At 38.7% G+C, this 19,274-nt stretch overlaps 2 protein-coding genes across 3 annotated transcripts in view; both read right to left on the bottom strand.

The window, feature by feature from the left end:
• atp7a (ATPase copper transporting alpha) overlaps positions 1 to 1,205 on the bottom strand; it is a 31,751-nt gene extending 30,546 nt beyond the window's left edge. Inside the window, exons 1-2 of one of the 2 annotated variants that reach the window (XM_080774459.1) lie at positions 1,186 to 1,205; positions 711 to 804 (exon numbers count right to left, since the gene is read on the bottom strand). The gene's annotated coding sequence lies outside the window, so the exon portion shown is untranslated. Of the gene's footprint in view, positions 1 to 710; positions 805 to 909; positions 961 to 1,185 lie in introns of those variants that run through there. The other variant, XM_080774458.1, reaches the window with a different exon arrangement.
• Positions 1,206 to 3,242: 2,037 nt separating this feature from the next.
• On the bottom strand, positions 3,243 to 17,294 carry LOC308322623 (piwi-like protein 1; the record flags this gene model as incomplete). Its single annotated transcript, XM_080773998.1, has 20 exons — positions 3,243 to 3,359; positions 3,592 to 3,739; positions 4,496 to 4,621; positions 6,514 to 6,667; positions 6,772 to 6,842; positions 7,261 to 7,364; positions 7,471 to 7,671; positions 9,442 to 9,514; positions 9,719 to 9,906; positions 10,097 to 10,211; positions 10,384 to 10,501; positions 10,813 to 10,939; positions 11,252 to 11,360; positions 11,656 to 11,853; positions 12,063 to 12,143; positions 12,902 to 13,023; positions 13,925 to 14,135; positions 14,756 to 14,888; positions 15,301 to 15,409; positions 17,226 to 17,294. 20 exons carry the CDS (start codon positions 17,292 to 17,294, stop codon positions 3,243 to 3,245), a joined length of 2,574 nt encoding a protein of 857 aa, XP_080630124.1.
• Positions 17,295 to 19,274: the final 1,980 nt, after the last annotated feature.

Genomic DNA, 19,274 nt, shown 5'->3' with positions numbered 1-19,274 from the left:
AGTATTTTACTTTTTCATGTCAATAAAAATTGACAACACTGCCGTGACAAATTCACAGTAGGCTATGAAGAACTTCAGAGAGATCATTCCAGAAATAAGATAAATGTAATAAATCGAATCGTCACTTAAAAGTCAAGAAATGGAGGCAGTATTTATCATATTGATATATATTATATGCACACACATTTAAGGACTTTAATGTGTGCCTTTCAAACTCTAGAAACGTAATTATAGCCCTGATTTTGTAAGCGTGTCGCCTTTGTTCATTTTGTAACGAGAATGACATCAACGTTTTATCGAAACTGAAGTAAAGTACTTAAAACCAAACAGAAAGGAATTATGTTCATATACATACTTACAACACTTTATGGTTTTATCATGCTTTGAACTCGATCCTTTAGTTTTTTTTCTACACATGTTATTTTAACCATGTATTATTTTTTAACCCGCACGGAAGGTTAGATGTCTACAATTTCAGATATTGTAATTCATGTATCTACAATTTGAGCATAACAATGAACATTGATTAAATAATATAAATTAGTTATGACTTTCATGGCACATATACCTGACATACAGTTCTTCACAACACGCAATGTTACAGTAGGGCAGTTCAAACTATACCAGATGCAGTTGCGTTACATAACGTTATCAATCCACAAACAAACGTTATTGATTGAAAATTAATACAAATTATCCATAACTCTCACCGTAGATAGTTTTGAAGTTCTGCTGGTTACGTTGCAGTAGTAGTCAGGTTAAGCTAACAGGCTAACATTAGCCCACCAAAGCTTCCTTTTAAAGCTGGAATAAAAAATAAACATAACGGACATCATAAACACTGACAAATCGTTAAAACGTATTTTCCAACAATAAAAAATAGATTAACAAATAAACACGGTAGTTAACTTAAGTCCATAATTAGCCATCTCTCGTCTTCCCTAGTTGCCTTCATGCCGACAACGACAACCCCTACAGACCAGACTAGTCACTAGAAGTATAAAGTAAACCAACGTCAACAACTCAATGACTTCCGGTCACTACGTCAAAAATAAAACCCAGATTGAGATAGCTATTTTTCTTAGAATGTTATATTTTTATATTTAACGAAAATAAAATGGTTACATAACACATTTGTAAAGGACTAGTACAAATAAAGTCAATACAAGTCACTCTAAATCATACCAGATATTAGGTGTTCTTTCTTTCAACTGTTGTTGTATTCCACCGGGTGCGAGTGCGAGTGATTCTGTCTTTGGTGGGCTTGGGAGGCGTATGTGCGTCTTTGCACGGCGGGAGGCGGGGCTGAGCGACCCCCCGTTGCCCCCAACCCACACACGAAACCAGCCCAAGTCAGCCTTGTTTAACCATTTACGCGCACATGGTTACTACTATAGTACTGTACGGAATTCAAATGATCAAATGGCATTATAATCATATTGAATAGATGTATAAGAAAAGTGAAACACCACCTCGGGGAACACAATAAACCGCTTATTCTAAATATCCAATAAACAGCTACTTTACATCAAATATTTCCAAGTAAAGTCCTTTTGGCAGTAAAATAAAATATATTAAATAGAAAATACAGGATTATTAGACTCTACAAAATGTGCTGCTATAATTAATGTTTAAATGAGTTTTCAGTGCTAGTTGACTAGGCTGTTCGTCATTCCCAATACAACCAAAAGGGAAAGTGATTAATTGAAAATAGTGGACCCTATTGTAAACAAAACAGGTGTTATGGTTATGGTGTAGTCCGCAGTAAGTTTTTGTATTGTATAGAGTTGTGCTTAAATTCTGCATACTGTTAATACCTATTCAAACGAAACTTAAACAACTTTATTGTTATAGGCTCAATGTCAGTTTGACACATTCAGTAGATCCTGTGATCTTTTGTGGCCAGATGTAATTTCTTGGTCTAGTAGGACTATAGTAAATATAGTAAAAATAAATCGCTATAAAAATGTTTTAATACACATTTAGCCCCATGCTCGAATGCCCCCGCCCCCCTTGTCAAAAACAGCTAAAATCCCTAAAACGAAAGGAAGCAGCAAATGAAAATTAATTAACTCATCTTTTACTTTCTCCAATATACTTCAATAACCTAAAACATGAACCTTGGTTGAAAAAAACTAAAGTTGTCCTTTAAGCACAACATCCAACCTTGCTAGTTATCATTGAAGTTACTTCAATGATAACTAGCAAGGTTGGATGTGCAATGTACCACCTCCAGCCCACCATACAATTGGCATCAATTCCTGAGGGAAACTACCACTGTGATGAATGATTGTAATGAGTCTATAGTTTCTAACATGGTATCAGGTACGGTCACCCCTAAACCATCTCGCTCCTCGATTTTACTTTACGAAATATGAGGCCACCTGGGGAAGCCTATCCCAGTCAAGTATAGGGTAGGGTGTACGTGGTTTTATACACTGGTCTGGAGCTGACAACCAGATATAACTATGACTGATATCTTATTATCATTTCTATTAAGTCTCAGAATACTCATGTTCCCGTCATTGATTTTCATTATAATGTTTTTAAAGTTGAGATGTAAGGGAATTGCCAGCCATCATTGAAGTATTTTTGTAGTAGAATTCAAAATTAAAACACCTGCTACACCGTATACATTTCTACCTGGAAAAAAAAAAAGACTAGACACTAGTGGAGGTGCAACAAGATTTATCTTTATTCGTGTACATGTATTCAAAACATGTCAGAATCGAACTCAGGTCCTCATGCTCACTAAGTGAACATGGCACATAACAGGTGAGCGACCCTTACACTCTAAATTAAATATTAAAGTGTTTTTAAATAGGTTTGATTATTGCTGTTCAAGCTGTATTATTTCACACCGTCAGTCATCTGTTCCAATGTTTATTGAAGGTGAGTTTAGAAGAGGAAGGCTAATCCAACAAGCTCACGTTGTGTTTTTCCCTCTATTGGTTTGACAATTTTTTCCCCCTCCAATTTTTATACATTTACCACCACCACTATCAGGAAAGCGGTTTGACTGTATTGACTTCTGTTGTCTGACAGAACAGTCTATAGAGAACTTTTGATCAACTTTTAGCTTAGCCAAACGGTTCTTTACAATTATTTCTTCACAGCCAAAATAAAATCTGTAGCTACAAAAAATAAAACGATGGGTATAAACCTCCAATTGTCAAAACATTTTTAAGCACCTAATAAAATAAACAATGTGTGGGCTCAATGGCCTCTTCATGTGTCCTTCCTCACAGGTAGAACAGGTAATCATCCAGGTGAACATTGGGCTGCCTGTGGATGCTCTGACCGACCAGGAACGCCATCTTGTGTGCGTACTGGCAGGGAGCTGGAACCGCAATGATGCCCTGAAAACAAAATACAGGTTATCTCATATATTTTCACTTGCCAAATTAGAGCGTTGGATTAGGCTTGACATAGAGCTCAATTGCCATAATAAACAAACTGTCATCATGCACCGAAGAAATTGATGTGGTAAACTTAAATTATAGCATATTTTGGGCCAACAAAATCAAACATTGTGGCTCATCAGCTGAATGTCTTGCATTTCAAGCAGTCAATGCAGGAAGTTGCAGTTACCTGCCAATTGTAGTACATGTGGCAGAGTTTGTAGGTTAGTCGCTGCATGTGGTCAGGCTTCAGTCCACTGGTGTCATACACCACGTTGTAGTGGGTAGGAGAGACACTTCCCATGCGAACTGCCTGGCTCACAATGTAGAAGTCATACCTGGGAGTAAGACAGACATTTTGTTTAACAGTGTTCAGGGTGGAGGGAGATGGAAAAATAAAAATCAGACCAGTCTGAAGCGAGTGGTGCAACAGCACCGCCTATTATCGGGACATTGCTGTTCCTTGGAGTGGTTGCACTCAAAAACCACCAATACATCTTTTAACACTTAAACCCTAGAGTATACATCTTAGGGTACATCTTTCACACTACACCATTATATATATATATTATATATACACACACACATATATATATATATATATATATATATATATATACATACATATCTTCAGACCTATGTCACAATACGTGATCAAGATTATAGATCTGCTATTTTTGCCATTAGCACAAGAACAGGGATCAACTATGAAAGGACTGAGAAATGTTGATCATGTGAGAAGAACTTAAATGTATGGATGCTGCAATGTCAATTAAAACGTTTATTATAAACAAACAATCATAGCACAATCATAGCACTTTATAGTACACATGTATAATATAATATAGTATAGTATGTATAGTTTACATATATAGATTCATGATATAGATAGTCCACAGTTACGTTCTTAGCTTACACATGTTTCATGATAACTACTTTTTATATATGTGATGTATGCCATGCTAAATTGCAAACACTGACAGTTACACTTTAATATATGTAGCTGGTGGGTTTGGGGAAATGCCCGCTGCTTTCTGTTGTGGTCCGTTTACCGTACATTGTTAAGGGACAACTGCTGAGTAGAGAGAACTTACCACTCGGGTCTGGTGACATCTGTGTCAACAACAGTTCCAGGGGGAGGGTTGGTCAGCTTTCCATTCATGTAGGCAAAGAACCTGGAGGAGATGCGCTTCTTCACCACCACCACAGTTAACTTGGGCCTAGAACAGAGGACAAGGTTAGAAATGGAGATCAATCTTATTATCTCTTTTTGCTGTTGTGTATACTTATATATGTACTCGTTATCTTTTGTTGTTGCAGTTGTTGTTATTATCCTCTCCTTTCATGTGAGGAAACAGAGTATGCAGTGCACTAAGACGTGACAGAGAACGAGGACAATGATGTATTTGTATTTATGCTGGGGGAGGAAGGTGTGGGGAAATTAAATGTTTTGTTCTTTAAAATGTTAAAAACCAAATAAAAACATATATAAAAAACAAATCAAAATAAAAAAATTAAAGCCTGAAGACGACCTCTGGTCAAAACATTGGTTTCAACATTCTGCATAGTGGATACGAGTATGCAACCTCTTTTTGATTTTCATCCTTTATACTAGAGATGGAGGCCATAAACTGTTTGAGCATTTCATACAGCAAACAGGTTCCAGATCTGCACTTGAACACACTTTAAAGCTGTCAACAAGCTGCTCCACCCTTTGCTTCCATAGAATTAACAGGAAGCTGACACTTGTATGAAACACATCTGACTGTGCAAAAAATGTATACAATTATCCTACCAATGTCTCTCTGATCTTTTTTTGGGAGACTACTCATGGTTGGAAGACTAGAAGCAAAGCTAACAATAGTTATAAGTAGGGCTGACCTTCGATCACGTTTTTGAAGATCGACGCTTCAATAAAAAAAAAACATCGATCTTCGACGCTACGACATCCGACGGGGGGGGGGGGGGGGACGGGGGGGGCGAGCAGTGACGCACAATGAATTAGGCTTATAATAAAACAGCGATATAGCTGCAGAAGATACAAATAGTAGAGAGGAACGCATATTGGATTGGTCTTTTATTTAACAATTATTAAACACCGCCTCTCAATTACCTCTCAATCAAAAAATAATAATATATATAATCCAAACTCCTGTCAATTGTAAACGAACGGTAACATGAATGAACTCTTCAAGCCTGACACGTGTCAGAAGAAAAAACAGCGCCTGAAACAGGCATGCATTACCTCTCCATCAAATAAAGGAATATAATCCAAAACTGCACAGCACATTTTGCTTCTCTCGTGTAACATTTATAACTGAAATAATAAAGTCAGAGGCTTCGTGGAAAAAACACCAACCGACCATAACATGAACTCTTATTAAGCGCAACCAATCAAGCCTGACACATGTAGGCATCCCAGGCTCTAAGTTCTATGGAACTAAACAAAAAACTAAAACAAATAGGCTAAATAATAAAAGGCATTATATAAGTTTTGCCAATCAAAACGGCACACGCTGTCAAGTGTAAATGAACGGCATTTTGCTTCTCTTGCCATAAAATTTACTGAAATAAAGCGCCATTTAATCGAGGCTTTATGACAGCGCAGCAGAGCTTGCTGCGAGACACACGCATGGCTCGCAGCAATAGACTATAAGTGCAATCAGAGCTGCCTGGGAGAAATGAGAGGTCCTGTGCTTTAATAATTAATTAATATCCAAAACTATACAAACATTTTCACATTTTTATTTTCAAGGACAAACCTTATTAAAAAATATTAATAGTATATGAAAGCCTTTTAAAATGTGTATTGTCATTGCAGGTGCTGCCAAATAAGTAATTAGGCTGTACCTGCATGCCAGTCAGTTGCGCATTCAATGACCACAGCTCTTCTTAAAGTTTACTTAATTTAATAATATGACATGCCTGGCTCACAGACCAAAATGGGCCGGCTCATGGACCAAAAGGGTCCGCTTTAAAAAATGACTATTCGATTTTTTATTTCAAGATTGACTCCCGTGCTTATCGAACGAACGTCGATTAATCTATTTTTTGGGGTCAGCCCTAGTTATAAGGCAGACATTCAAAATCTAACTTTGGACAAAGTTCTTACATGTAGTCAGTCCCCATCGTCCTGATGGAATCCTTGAGCTGTTCAACTTCATAATCCACCACGGTTGCCAGCATCCCATCTCCCACTCCATCACGATACACGATGATGCGGGCAGGCAGGAAGTTGTTGAACTTGTAGTAGTCTTTGAGTGCACCTGAAAAACAAATCCCATCTCACAAATTAGGCTGAATCAGATTGATGAAGGCACAGAGTCGGCCTCAAGCTCAAGGGTAGAATATTGAAATAAAATGAACTTACCGATGAAGGCCATCTTCAATCCATCAATGAGTTCCTGTCCTCTGTCCTGGAGAACACACTTGGAGTACCACCTATTCAACAGCACAGATATATCAGTACATTTTAATTAAACCTTGTTGGCAGGTGTTGGCATTCACTGCATGCACTGCCTACAGTTCTGGTTTGTTTTTCTTTTCTCCTACTCTGTACATAGCATAAAAATAACACATAACAGTACATATCAACAAATACGAAACCATGTTGATTTCAGATTAATTGAATACATAGGATATCCTTTTAGCTCAAATGTCTTGACTGTACCTCATGCCGTTTCATTTCTGTCTAATAAGTAATCAATACATTTTCAATCAACCCTTTTGTTAATAAAATAAAGATGTACGCTTCTCAATCAACCATTGTAAATAAAATAAAGACGTGCTTCTCAATTAATCAAGAAAGTTAATAGAATAATTGCTAATATGATAATTAGTCTCCATATACTGTACTAACCTGGTCATGCCATTGTTCAGACTGGCCACCAGAGCACCAATGGACCTCTTCCCAGCAGTGGTGTCGTGGTAGCTGTCGATTCCTACAATCATCAGCTGCTTGAGCTACAACAACGGAGGTGGTGAAATGTTTCAGAAGTTGTGTATGAATATGAGGTATGAATGCAACTTGTGAAAACATCAAATGATTGGATGGGACAAAGGGACTAACCGGGATTTCCACACTCCACAGCTCTCCTCCCATCTTGCAGGCCATCTGCAGAACGATCTTGGTGGCTACGGTCATGAGGGCTTGTGGTTTGCTGAGAGTGCGAGCCACCACACACTGACTGGGGGTGGGGCAGTCCACACAGAGGAACTTCTTGACGCTGTCATATTTGTCCTTCTTATTTGTGGGGAGGACCACTACCACCTACAGTATTAGAGTACATCAATGATGACGCTGGTTTAACGGTTCCAGGTTCACATTATGGGTACAGAGTTCATTCCATTACAATGCAACAAGTATCTCCTCCTTAAACCCAATCCATACTCTGGGACATTCGTTTGGAATAAAAAAAATTACCCAAATAATAAACTTTTGGGCTAATTAGTAAAACTTTGGGATTCTATGTTAATACTAATCGCATGTGAATAGACATCTCAGTAATTTATGTTTTCCTTCTCCTTGTGTAAAAATGGAGGATGCTTCTGAGACGATATGTTTCAGTTTATTGAACTTGTGATCAACCATAGCTCATCCATGAAGGCCAGTGTGTACACTATATGCCATCAGGAGATCAAAATCTCATGGATCACATGGATTCCATCACATTACGATTACTTTACTATTTGTTAGGGCCAATAGCAATAGAAATACTTGTTAGCCTAGGTGATGGGTTCATTCAAATGCACAATCTGTGACTTTAGCTATTTAGAATGTTAATCTGACTTTTATAGCATTCTTTTTATTTTATGCAACCAGTAAAAACACATTGAGACCGTCTCTTTTACGAGACACAGTCTCACTTCAATGCAACATCGTACATGTCACATTACAGAACAGCAAATAAAACATCCATGACACACCTCAAAGTACCTATGAAATACAAATCATTAAGTGCTAAACTTTTAGTGGCAGGACAAATACACAATGGTCAAAGTATAAACAGAAATAAATATATAGGTCTGAACAAAGGCTAGTACATAGCCTTTGTAAAGTAAGGTGGTTGCACACTGGTATGTTGCGGTGGCACTGCATTTTGTGCAAACTTGATTGACAAAGTGAGGTAGATTGTTTTTATGTCCTATGAAATTTGGCCTATAAATAAACGCACCAGTGGGCAAATACCTTTACTGTTACCTCATCATTCCTTTTTACTTCCTTATCTATATTGTTTCAAGGCTGTGTATACCCAGCATCATTTCTGTCATCACCACCCTTTTGTACCTAGTGCTATATTTTGCTGTCATGTTTTAGGATTCCTAGGAATGCCACATGACAAGCCCATTTGTGTATTGTTTGGCCTCTCTGGCCATACTTGTGAACTAGTATCTAAATAACTTCTTTTTTGTCATGTTTACAATTTTTTGAGTGGTGCAACCACACCCAAGGAACAGCTTTGTCCCTATGTCCCAACCATAGACTGTAAAAATATGGACAAAGCGTTCCCCGGCTCTAACGTGGACGTAAAATGAAGCCTGTAATTCCTTGCACTGTAAGTCGCCATATTTCTAGATCCGTTTGGGCCCAGCTGGCCATTGGCTGGCTCCGTTTGGGCCCAGCTGGCCATTGGCTGGCCCAGACAACGAGGCGGGAATTCCCCCCCCCTTACTCTTCGTTGGTTTTTATTTTAACTGAACGGGGGGTGGCTCCCGTTCATAGACTGTAACGGTAGCCATGCCCCTCAGAACATACGCGACTTTATGGTAAAAAATTGACCATAATTTTCCAAAAATAATATTATGACATGAGAAATGAGACTTTAAACTAGTGACTGGAAGCATAAAGTATTCATGACCATGTCTGATTGGTCTGATTTTTATGTAACTACATGCAAATAAACTAAACTTAGTCAATATATAAAAGTCAATATATAAAACAATTAAAAGACTGTTGATTATCACAGACTGTCATTGACTGTTTATATCAAAAAGTTAAGAATAATCTGATAGAATATTGGATAGTTGCAGTCCTACTTACCATCTGAGTCTCCTGTGTCACATTCTGCTGCAGAGCTCTGAGGAGAGCCTCCTGCCGGTCCTCATAATCCACCCTTTAAAAAGGAAGCATAACCGTTTAATGTGACATTAAACATAAATGACAATTATGCAGGTTAACATATTGTTATGTTGCGAGTTGACAGCTTAAGATGTGTTCATGATAATTTCCCACAAACCTTGGAATTTTTAAGGTCTGTAATTTAAGGATACTACTGCCACCATGTGGACAAAAACACATTTGTACTTCATTAACTCACATGGTAGGTCTGTCCAGCTGGATGCCCAAAGGACCAGATACCTTGCCAAGGGTCTGCACCAGGCCCTGGGCCTCATTGCTGTTGCGTCTGGTGCAGAACAACAGCCATTTATGCAGAGGGGGGGAGCTGATGATAGGCAGCCCACGCATCTCTCTGGACCAATCAGCTTGCATGGGGTTGTAGTCGTACTGAGTTTAAAACAAAAACAGTTTTGTCAGTAATTGCTTCCTCAACCTTCTGCACAGGGTTTCAACAAGTTCAAACCCTGTGCAGGGTTCAAAACCAACATTTGACATTTACTGACATTCTTTGGCCTATGACATGTCCAAAATAGTGATGCCAGGTACAATGTGATATCATTTATAATAATTATTTTACCGAGCGGGAACCCTGGAAAATCCTCTCAGACTGGAGGACTCTTCCCTTTATGTTCAGAAGCTCTTTATCGAAGTTGAGACCCCAGGTGTTTAGCTCCGTCTGGACTTGTGTGTTCCTAGAAAAAAAAAAAAGAAGGCTACCGTTAGGACACTGCTGCTGATAAGAAAAATAATGTAGTTATCTAAAGTCATCATTTTGGCAACACTTTTCTGTTCACGCTTGTACCAGGATTGTACACTAAGAAGTCTTGTACATGTGCCTGCTGCATTATGAGCATGATGACCTACTTTTGAATTTGGTTTGCAAATGTGCTGAGGCGTGTCTCTCTCTGTTCTGGGGTCAGTCTGGTCTGAGCGGACAAGTCCTTCATGATGTTGAAGTCGGCACGCATCTTGTCAGTCAGACCTGTGGGTAATGGCATTCTGGTTTAAGGGCATTTTTTATGATATATACATGTACACACAAACACACACAGTAGGTGCTGCATGCATTTAAAGTGCATGCATTCATTGACAGTAGTCAACGGTATTGTCTATGCTTTCACACTGGCACAACAAAATATAACAAACCCATTACAGTATTTGATTAGCTGGGGTGCATACTTAGTTTAGACTAGTCATACTGTCTAAACTACCCGATTAGCTACAGCTTTAAGTCACTTTAGTCGTGTGGTTCAAGGGGTTATAGAGTTGAAAGTGGCATGAAGGAGCTGGCACCTGTGAGATAGCAGAGTTCTGGGACCAGCATGGCAGGTCCAGGGTCTGGTGCGCCAGCAGGACCTCTCCTCTTCAGCTGGCTAATCAGCAGTGCCTGGTCACTGCAGCGGATGTCTAGCTGATATTGCTGAAGAAAGATTAAATACCGTAATTACATTAGTAAAGTGTAGGCCTTTAAATGCAGTACACAGATGGTCCATGAGTTGCTGTCACAATAAAGAATAATAATCTGCGCTTGATGTCAAGTTTTATGCATTTACAAATAAAATGTTTCCATTTTGTCTTCATGCAGCAATTATGGCCCTGCTCCAACAAAATCAGTTGCTGACATTTACACAAACACGGTACAGGGAAAACTAATTATTATTGGTGTTCTTTATAATGCTGCTAATTCTCATGGTGACAGCCCTATAGATTTATTGGCAGCTGGAAAACATACAGTCTTGTAGTAGTCAGAGAAGGAGATCTCAGTGTCTGCCCTGGTGAACGTGTTGTTTGGAGTGTGATCCCATGCAATGTCATCAATCCTGTAAGTTTTATTGTTGTACCTGTGGAAAGTAAGAATATATAGGATTTCTGCAGATACAGTATACATCAGTGCATTATAGAAACTCATTTCAGGTGAAGCTGTAATGTCACCATTTAAAAAAAATAGCAGATCTACAAGCTTACAACTGAGCTTGTAGATCTTCTATTTTTGAACATTTCCTTAATGTATGAAATGGGGCTTAAGTAGTTAAAACCAGTAAAAGACAACTACAGACGATGTTAGACTCCTAGCACGATATTCAGCACCCTAAATACATTTGTCTGCTAAAAGAACAGCTTTGAAGCTCCTCTTACTTAGTGAGTACAATGAGGCCGATCAGCTCCTTGGTGCATGCCTCCTTGAAGCGCTGCATGCCACACTGCTGCTTCAGGTTGGTCATGAAGTCCAGAACAGTCTCACTGCGCAGCACCTTGTGACTCACATCAGCACACATCATGATGCTCGACTCATACTGCAAAATGGTCGTTGTGTAGCCTGGCCAGATCGTCAATCTGAGAAACAATGTCATTGTGTTGAAATGACAAGAGAAAGAGACAAACAAGACTAATGTCATGCATGTCTAATCTAATGTCATGAAAAATATTAAGTTATTTCATGATTGAAACGTAGAATTGACAACAGGAACATGATTTCCAGTGTGCTATATTCTCTCTATGGTTTATACAGCACCTCTGCTGTGGGATGTGGAGTGGATCAGTACCTGTGCTGTGGGATGTTGAGGGGATCGTCTGGGTTGTAATAGTGCCGTCCAATCTGCTGCATGTTCAGCATTCTCAGAACCCTAACAAATATAAAAGTTATATGTATTAGAATTACAAAGCTAACCAAGTAGATGTGTAAAGTAGGGGTGCAAATGTTAATTGGCCAATAAATAAGCATAATCAAAAACAGGAAATGGGAATGCCACCTTCTGCTAAACAGAACTTCAGTCATGCACTGAGCCCCCTCATGACCTTTCTCGCAGCCTGAGGGGCTCCTAAAAATTCGTACTGTAAACTTTGTCACGAAGGGTGATCAGGCCTTCGACATCCGAGCTCCTAAGCTCTGGAATGCGCTACCAGAAAAAAAATTGCCTCACTGACCCCTTACGTTTTAAATCCCCATTAAAACCCTATTAGTTTTAAAAAAAACATTCCTATAAAAATAGTTTTTCCCTGTCTTTTACTGATGTTTTATTTTATTTGCTTGAATGTTTGGTAATTACTTGTTTATTATGTTTATTTTCCTTGTGAATTTTGTTTTTATTCCTTCCATGTTGTGCAGCACTTTTCGGCTCATGCCTAGAAAGGTGCTATATAAATAAAATTATTTGGAAAACATTCGCCAAAAGTAGCTTAACAAGCTCACAGCGCATTGACGTGATTGTAGATCACGCTTGTAGATTACAGCTAAGCGTGTAGAGGTACCAAGAAGCGTGTAGCGTACCAAGAAAGAATAGATATCAATAGGGTTTAAGTTGGTTAATATTTTGTATATATTTTCTGTGAACTTGGTATTGTTATAAGTCATTGCAGATCTATCCATTTTTGAAAATCTGACCTTTTAAAGATAATGTTGTAGAACTGAAGGCACGCAGGCGAGGTTGGAGGTAGCTCATTGGTCAGTGTAACCGTTATCTGGACCTTCTCTCCATTTCGGGTCTCGCTGCTAAGCACTGTCTCCTAAACAGTTAACACACAAACACATAATCAGTAGGAATCTGAGATGTTGTTCATCATAATGCTCTGATGATTATAACAATAATAAACTCGGCAACAAAAGTTTGGAAACTTCACTTTCGTGCATCATTTCTCTACTTTAACAATACCAATTGGTATTGTTAAAGTAGAGAAATTATGTATTTATATTTTTTTATATTTTATATCATTTTAATCCTTGATTAGTCACCTTTACAACGCGGTATAGATTGTAAGGACCGGGCTTTCGTGGAATGAGCAACACAGCTAAATGTGTGGATACTGGATAGCGCCTCCAAAAAGAAATTGCCAAATGCTTTGAGTTACTTAGTGGATTGGATGATTGCACTCTCCCACAGTAATAAGGAAAAACAAATTCACATGTTGGCTGACCAGCATGGTGCCAAGCTGTTGCAGCTGTTTTTCGATCTTGCACCCACTACTGAGTTCCCCAACACCGAGTGTAAAATTAATAAAGCGTAAAAATGGCCAATGTGTTGTTTTGAGCAACTCCAAGCAAGGGTTGAATACCAACCACTTGCTATTTTGGCAAATGTTTTGGAGGTGCTAGCCACACGTTTAGCTGTGTTGCTCATTCCACCAAAACCTGATCCTTACAATCTATACCCCGTTGTAAAGGTGACTAATCAACGATTAAAATGATAAAAAATACAATACCGATTGGTATCATTTAAGTGGAGAAATAATGGACCAAAGTTAAGTTTCCGGACTTTTGTTGCTAAGTTTAGTGGTCTTTTCTTGATTTACATCGATTGACATTATTTCAATCAGCTTTTTAATTGAATGTTTCGGCATTCATTGTTTTTTTTTTTTAAAGGGCTGAATTTCTGTGCCAGGTGAGATGTGACTGCTTGTGTTTTAGTACCTTGTTGTGAAGTCTGCGAGGCAGAAAGAGGATGGCCCCGTCGAAGGAACGTGCATTTCCAAGTGTTTCATCGTGCTGGTAGAGAAGGGCGCTACGCAGGCGGCGTGACTCCATGGGAGGATTGTAGTCCACGTGGTACTGATACAGAGCCCACTGAGGACGTGAGATGATGCGCAAGAAGTTGGCTTTCAACTGAATGACAGAGCCAGTGGTTCCTTTGAAAGCAATCAGTGAACACAAAGAGGAACAACTATTTATGGCGGTATGTTTTGGTCTGATGTACAGTACTGTCATGTTTGCAGGTGTGTATGGTGTTGTACACTGTATAGGGTAGGGTTGTGTATAATCTAACAGTCAGAGACACCATGAGTCAGACACCCTCACCTCACAGGAAGCTACGGGTGATTTTTAAACTGCAGCACAGATTAGTTTTAACCCTCTACGCATGTCGAGAGCCACGAGGGATTAACTCAGCAGAGTCAGCACGGGTTTGTCTGACTGACTGCAGGATTGACTTCAACCAGACTATAGTAATTGTAACACTATTATTAAAATGTTATTGCTATATTTCTATTGTTTTATTTGCATGTTGGAAATAAAATGTTTTAAAGGCCCCGAAGTGAGGACCTCACAATGTGTGATGCATATGAATGAATCAGAATTGAATCCTCTTGGTGCTGAAATTGAGACGCTTCATATCACCATCATGTGTGAGCTCTGAAACATATTAGTTATGTACTGTAGCTATGTGTTCTGCACATTATGTAAGTTACCTAGAGAAACAATTGTGCATCTTGTGTGTGTATTATTTTATACAACCATGTCATATACAGACCAGCCTTGCACTCTTTGACGTGCTCCATGGACTGTCTGGTGTTCACTCCTGCATCGTGGAAATCACGGCGACGTCCTCGCTCTCCAATCTTCACTTTCTGGAAACCTCCAGAGATCTGCAGCACATCCTCTAAAAAGGGATCAAATAAATATATCGCAACACAAATGACTTTCCTTCTGCTTAACTATATTTATTTAGCATTTGACCTCTACTGATTAGAACCAGGACAGGGTATCATCATCACAATCTGATTGAGCTCAATAAAGCTGCCATAACTCCTATTCTGTAATTATTTTAATGTTACTACTTAAAACTACAGGACCCTGTAATTAATTTAATACTTTATTAGGCAGAAATAAGACATTAAAACTATAAGGATAACACAAAAACGTCCTGTGGACTTGTTTTGTGGTTATTTAAGAGATTTAATTGAAAAAATAAAGTCCATGCTAATTTTTACTGATTCAATTTATGACAATGACAAACATCAGTGCAAGGCAGCAGAAACACCACAAGAATAGGAGGATACAAGATAAGTCACCTTCTGTAGCTATGGCTCCTGGGGCAGTTTTTTGCCTGCCTCTGCCAGGCAGCTCACCCTCAGCAGGAGCAGGAATAGGCGGTGCCATTGCAGTTTCCAGAGACGGGGCCTACGGAAACACATTAGGTTGGCATCATACACTACATACAGTACATGAACCTTACCCTAGCATCGCTATTCTGAGCATGCATGTCATTATAGAACATTTAGTGAAAATAAAATAGCCTTTGTGAAGTGATGCTTGGAGATCGGCTAGTTTGATAGGTTTATTGTAGAGGGGAAAAATGAAGAGGCCAAGTACAGGCCCCTGGGCAACTAGGGTTTACGTGGTTATGGGCATTACTAATTTTCAACATTGAACAATGTCATTACTATACCTGTAGCTTCCGTCGGAGCGGTGTTTGAACCGATCGGAGACTAAAACCTCTAAAATCTCATTTTACCGCTTTCCTTGCAACAAAGCTACTGGTCTACCAAATCTGGCTGTCTGCCCCACACTGAATACCATCGCCATTTTATTTCATTGTGTCAAGTAAATCCTCCATTAGAGATTGTAGTAATGCAAACTAGATTCAACATACTCAACCCTGCACACAGTCTAAATATGCCCATAAAATATTGTACTGAGCAAATGGACACCCTTCAATAATAATAAATAATTATAGTCTTTGTCTCCACATCATATATTTTTTGTCATGGACACTTTTACAGTTACATTAATAATTCTACGCAAGTTGAACGCATCAAGACCCAATTTTAACCCTCAATGGCTTCCATTCTGAAAAATAACATTATTGTAAAAAGATTCACTGGTTCAGATATTGCCATTTACAATGAGAAGCGGACGGGAGGTGATGCCAACGTTTTACAATAACGTTATTTTTCAGAAAGGAAGCCATTGAGGGTTAAAATGGGTCCAATGCTTTCAACTAGAGTAGAATTATTAATGTAACTGTACAAGTGTCCATGACAAAGAAAAACAATAAAGACTGTCATTATAATTATTGAAGGTGGTAACAGTCCATTTGCTCAGTACAATATTTCAGGGGCATATTTAGAATGTGTGCAGGGTTGAGTACGTCGAATCTAGTTTGCATTACTACGATCTAGGATTTAGTTGACACAATGAAATAAAATAGTGATGGTATTCAGTGTGGGGCAGACAGCCAGATTTGGGAGACCAGTAGCTTTTTGTTGTTGCAAGGAAAGCGGTAAAATGAGAATTTAGTAATTTAGTCAACTCTATGGGGACACAAAAGCGGTACAAACAGTAGGACCCAAAGTTGCTCTGGAGGAGGCGCTTATGTCACAGCTTAAATACTAAATATGGACGCACAGCCAGCCACATCATTATCCCCGCCCAAAATAAGAGTACATTTTTGATTCTCCAGTACAGGCTACTTTTTTCCAGTTTTAAGAACCAGAAAAGAGTGGAGCAACTATAGTTCTGCAGTTCCCAAGTGGGAAATGCTTATGAATTGTAAGTGTTGCCACTAGCTGCATAAGTTAAAATCTAATGCCAACTTGATTACAGTACATCATCATTTGGTTTCCCCCAAGACAGAATCTCCTAAAGAAAAGTTAAGAAACTTTATTTCAGTCGATTATTTCTCTGAATGGAAAGCCTCACCCCCTTTACAACAACGTTCAGCTTGATACATGTATAATGTTTTGTTGCTTGGAGAAAACAGAACCGTTGCAGGACCCATGTCCAGTCCAGGTGCTTGGCAGGCACACACCTGCCAGCACTTGAAGTTCAAACTGAGAGTGAATACCAACAGAAGCATATTGCAGGCCAGGGCCCAGGGGTGACAAAAGGCATGGGAACTAGTGTATGTAATAATTCCAAGTAGGTCTACAATGCTTCTGCAAGTCAACTATACTGATGCGTTTGTCATGTAAAACAACAATCACAGTAGTCCTACCATTCCAGGAGCTGCGGTCTCCTGACCACGTGCTCGGCCCCTTGATCTGGCTCTTGCTCGTCCACTCATTTTGACTTTTAATCAATTCTCGATCCTGCATTTGAAGAAAACATGAAAAAGTTACTACACTAGGCTAAATGCAGTTACAGTTCAGTCAGAGGCAACATGTAGGCTAATATAACATACTGTAATGTTCATACTATCGAATTGTTAAATTTGGCCATGTGCTTCACCTGCAAGATATGCGCATGTCGTCAAACGAAAAGTACAAAACCAATTGAATTGGCTTTATTGGAGAAAGTCTATAAAATAAATGTAGGAGCTATTACAATAAATGTTAATATAAAAGTGTCAAATTGTTAGGTAGGCCTAATGTTTTTTTTAAGCCGTGAACTGCCTTGTTGTTCACATTCAATCTTCGACACACACGGCTGCACGGGTTAGTTTGTTAACCAGCTTTCATTAAACAATGTTTAATCATTGGACTCGTGAACTGCTCATAAAAGTACAACATCTTAGTAGAACACCAAGAAAAAACAATAAGTCATCTTCAAACTGTATCGTATCGATTAATTATTGCCAACTAACCTTTGCAAACGTGTCGTGTTCAGTCCACTCGGATCAATTGATGTGATCTGACTTTCTGAACTGCTGTCCTCACTCTCTCTCGGCTGACACTCGTTCTCAATCAACTCAATCGTTCATCATGGTATCACTCCGCAAAACGGTCTACTTTTCTAATAATTTCACCAATCTTGACAGTACGCGTTTCTAAATGAATAGCACAGTTATTTATATATTTTTAAAAGTAAGAAAGTAGTTTTTAAACAAAACAAGTGAAAACGCTGAGAAACTTGCGCTTGCGAACTACTTTTTATAGCGCAATGAATCCTCTTCCCCTAGCTCTGGTCCATAGGCTATGGACCAGAGCTACTCTTCCCCCAATATTAACCTTCATCATTCAACCCATATACTCTAAGATTCAACCTCTGTTATTTATTTGTCCAAAGTCTGACATAAAATTGTTAACATACCGGTATACTACTCACATGCTTTATCCTCAGGATGGCACGCCATACAGCATCCACTGAAGTGACATGAACTTATAATTGAAGTAACTGGGCTGAATGAGAACAGCAGTTGATACTGTGTAGTGTACACCGCTTACAAAGAATCTAAAATGTACCTTTGCATACTTCATATTTTATAGAAACAATGTAGTTAGATATATTATATTCCTATAGTATTACTTCAACAGTGAACAGTGAAAGTTAATTATTCTATTGCAATATTTTGGCTATGAAGAGATTTTTTTTTTATCTCAAGTGGTCCCTGGACCACTGGTTGAAAACTGCTCTAGTGAGAACATAGAAATAGAATATGTTTGCAGCTGATGTGGACATGAAACGAAACATGAAATATGACCCCAAGTATAGGCTACAATACATCAACTAAAAACACAATCCCAAATTTCCAATTTCCCATACATTCTCTTTAAATAGAACATTGTTGCCACCTACTGGCCATGTGCAGTTACTGCAGCATGAAACCAGTCTTCAGTTCATACTTCTGGGTTTTTGGAGTTGAAACTTGACCTGCATTTTTTCAGCTCTATCTTCTGTGGGTGAATCTAACTCACCGATGTTCTGTTGTAGTCTTCGATGCATACAATGTATTATTAGCCTATACATACATGTATCACACCCAAGCAGAGTTGGACAACATTTGTGTTATAGTTTAGGCCACCTAAAGAGCTGGAGAATACTCATTCCTTTGTCAATGTGAACTTCAAACACTATGTAGGGTCTGAATCATGCCCGGTATGGTCTGTTGTTCATGGATCTGGAAACCTTCTCCTTTACAACTTGAGCAATTCTCCAGTGAACCTTTTTTGAACCACCATAAACTTCATACTTGACATTTTTCTGGATCTGGTTCTATTGTACACATCTTTGAGGGTGACTCCAAACTGATGAACTACATTCTTACCTTGTCTCTGCGTTCTTCCACAAAAAAAAAAAAACATGTTGAAAATATGGGAGACCAATA

Source organism: Protomyctophum bolini (assembly GCF_963924005.1).
Source record: "Protomyctophum bolini genome assembly, chromosome: 10".
Lineage (NCBI taxonomy): Eukaryota > Metazoa > Chordata > Actinopteri > Myctophiformes > Myctophidae > Protomyctophum > Protomyctophum bolini.
Note: the sequence above shows the minus strand (reverse complement) of the source record. Positions and strands in the feature narration are given on the sequence as shown.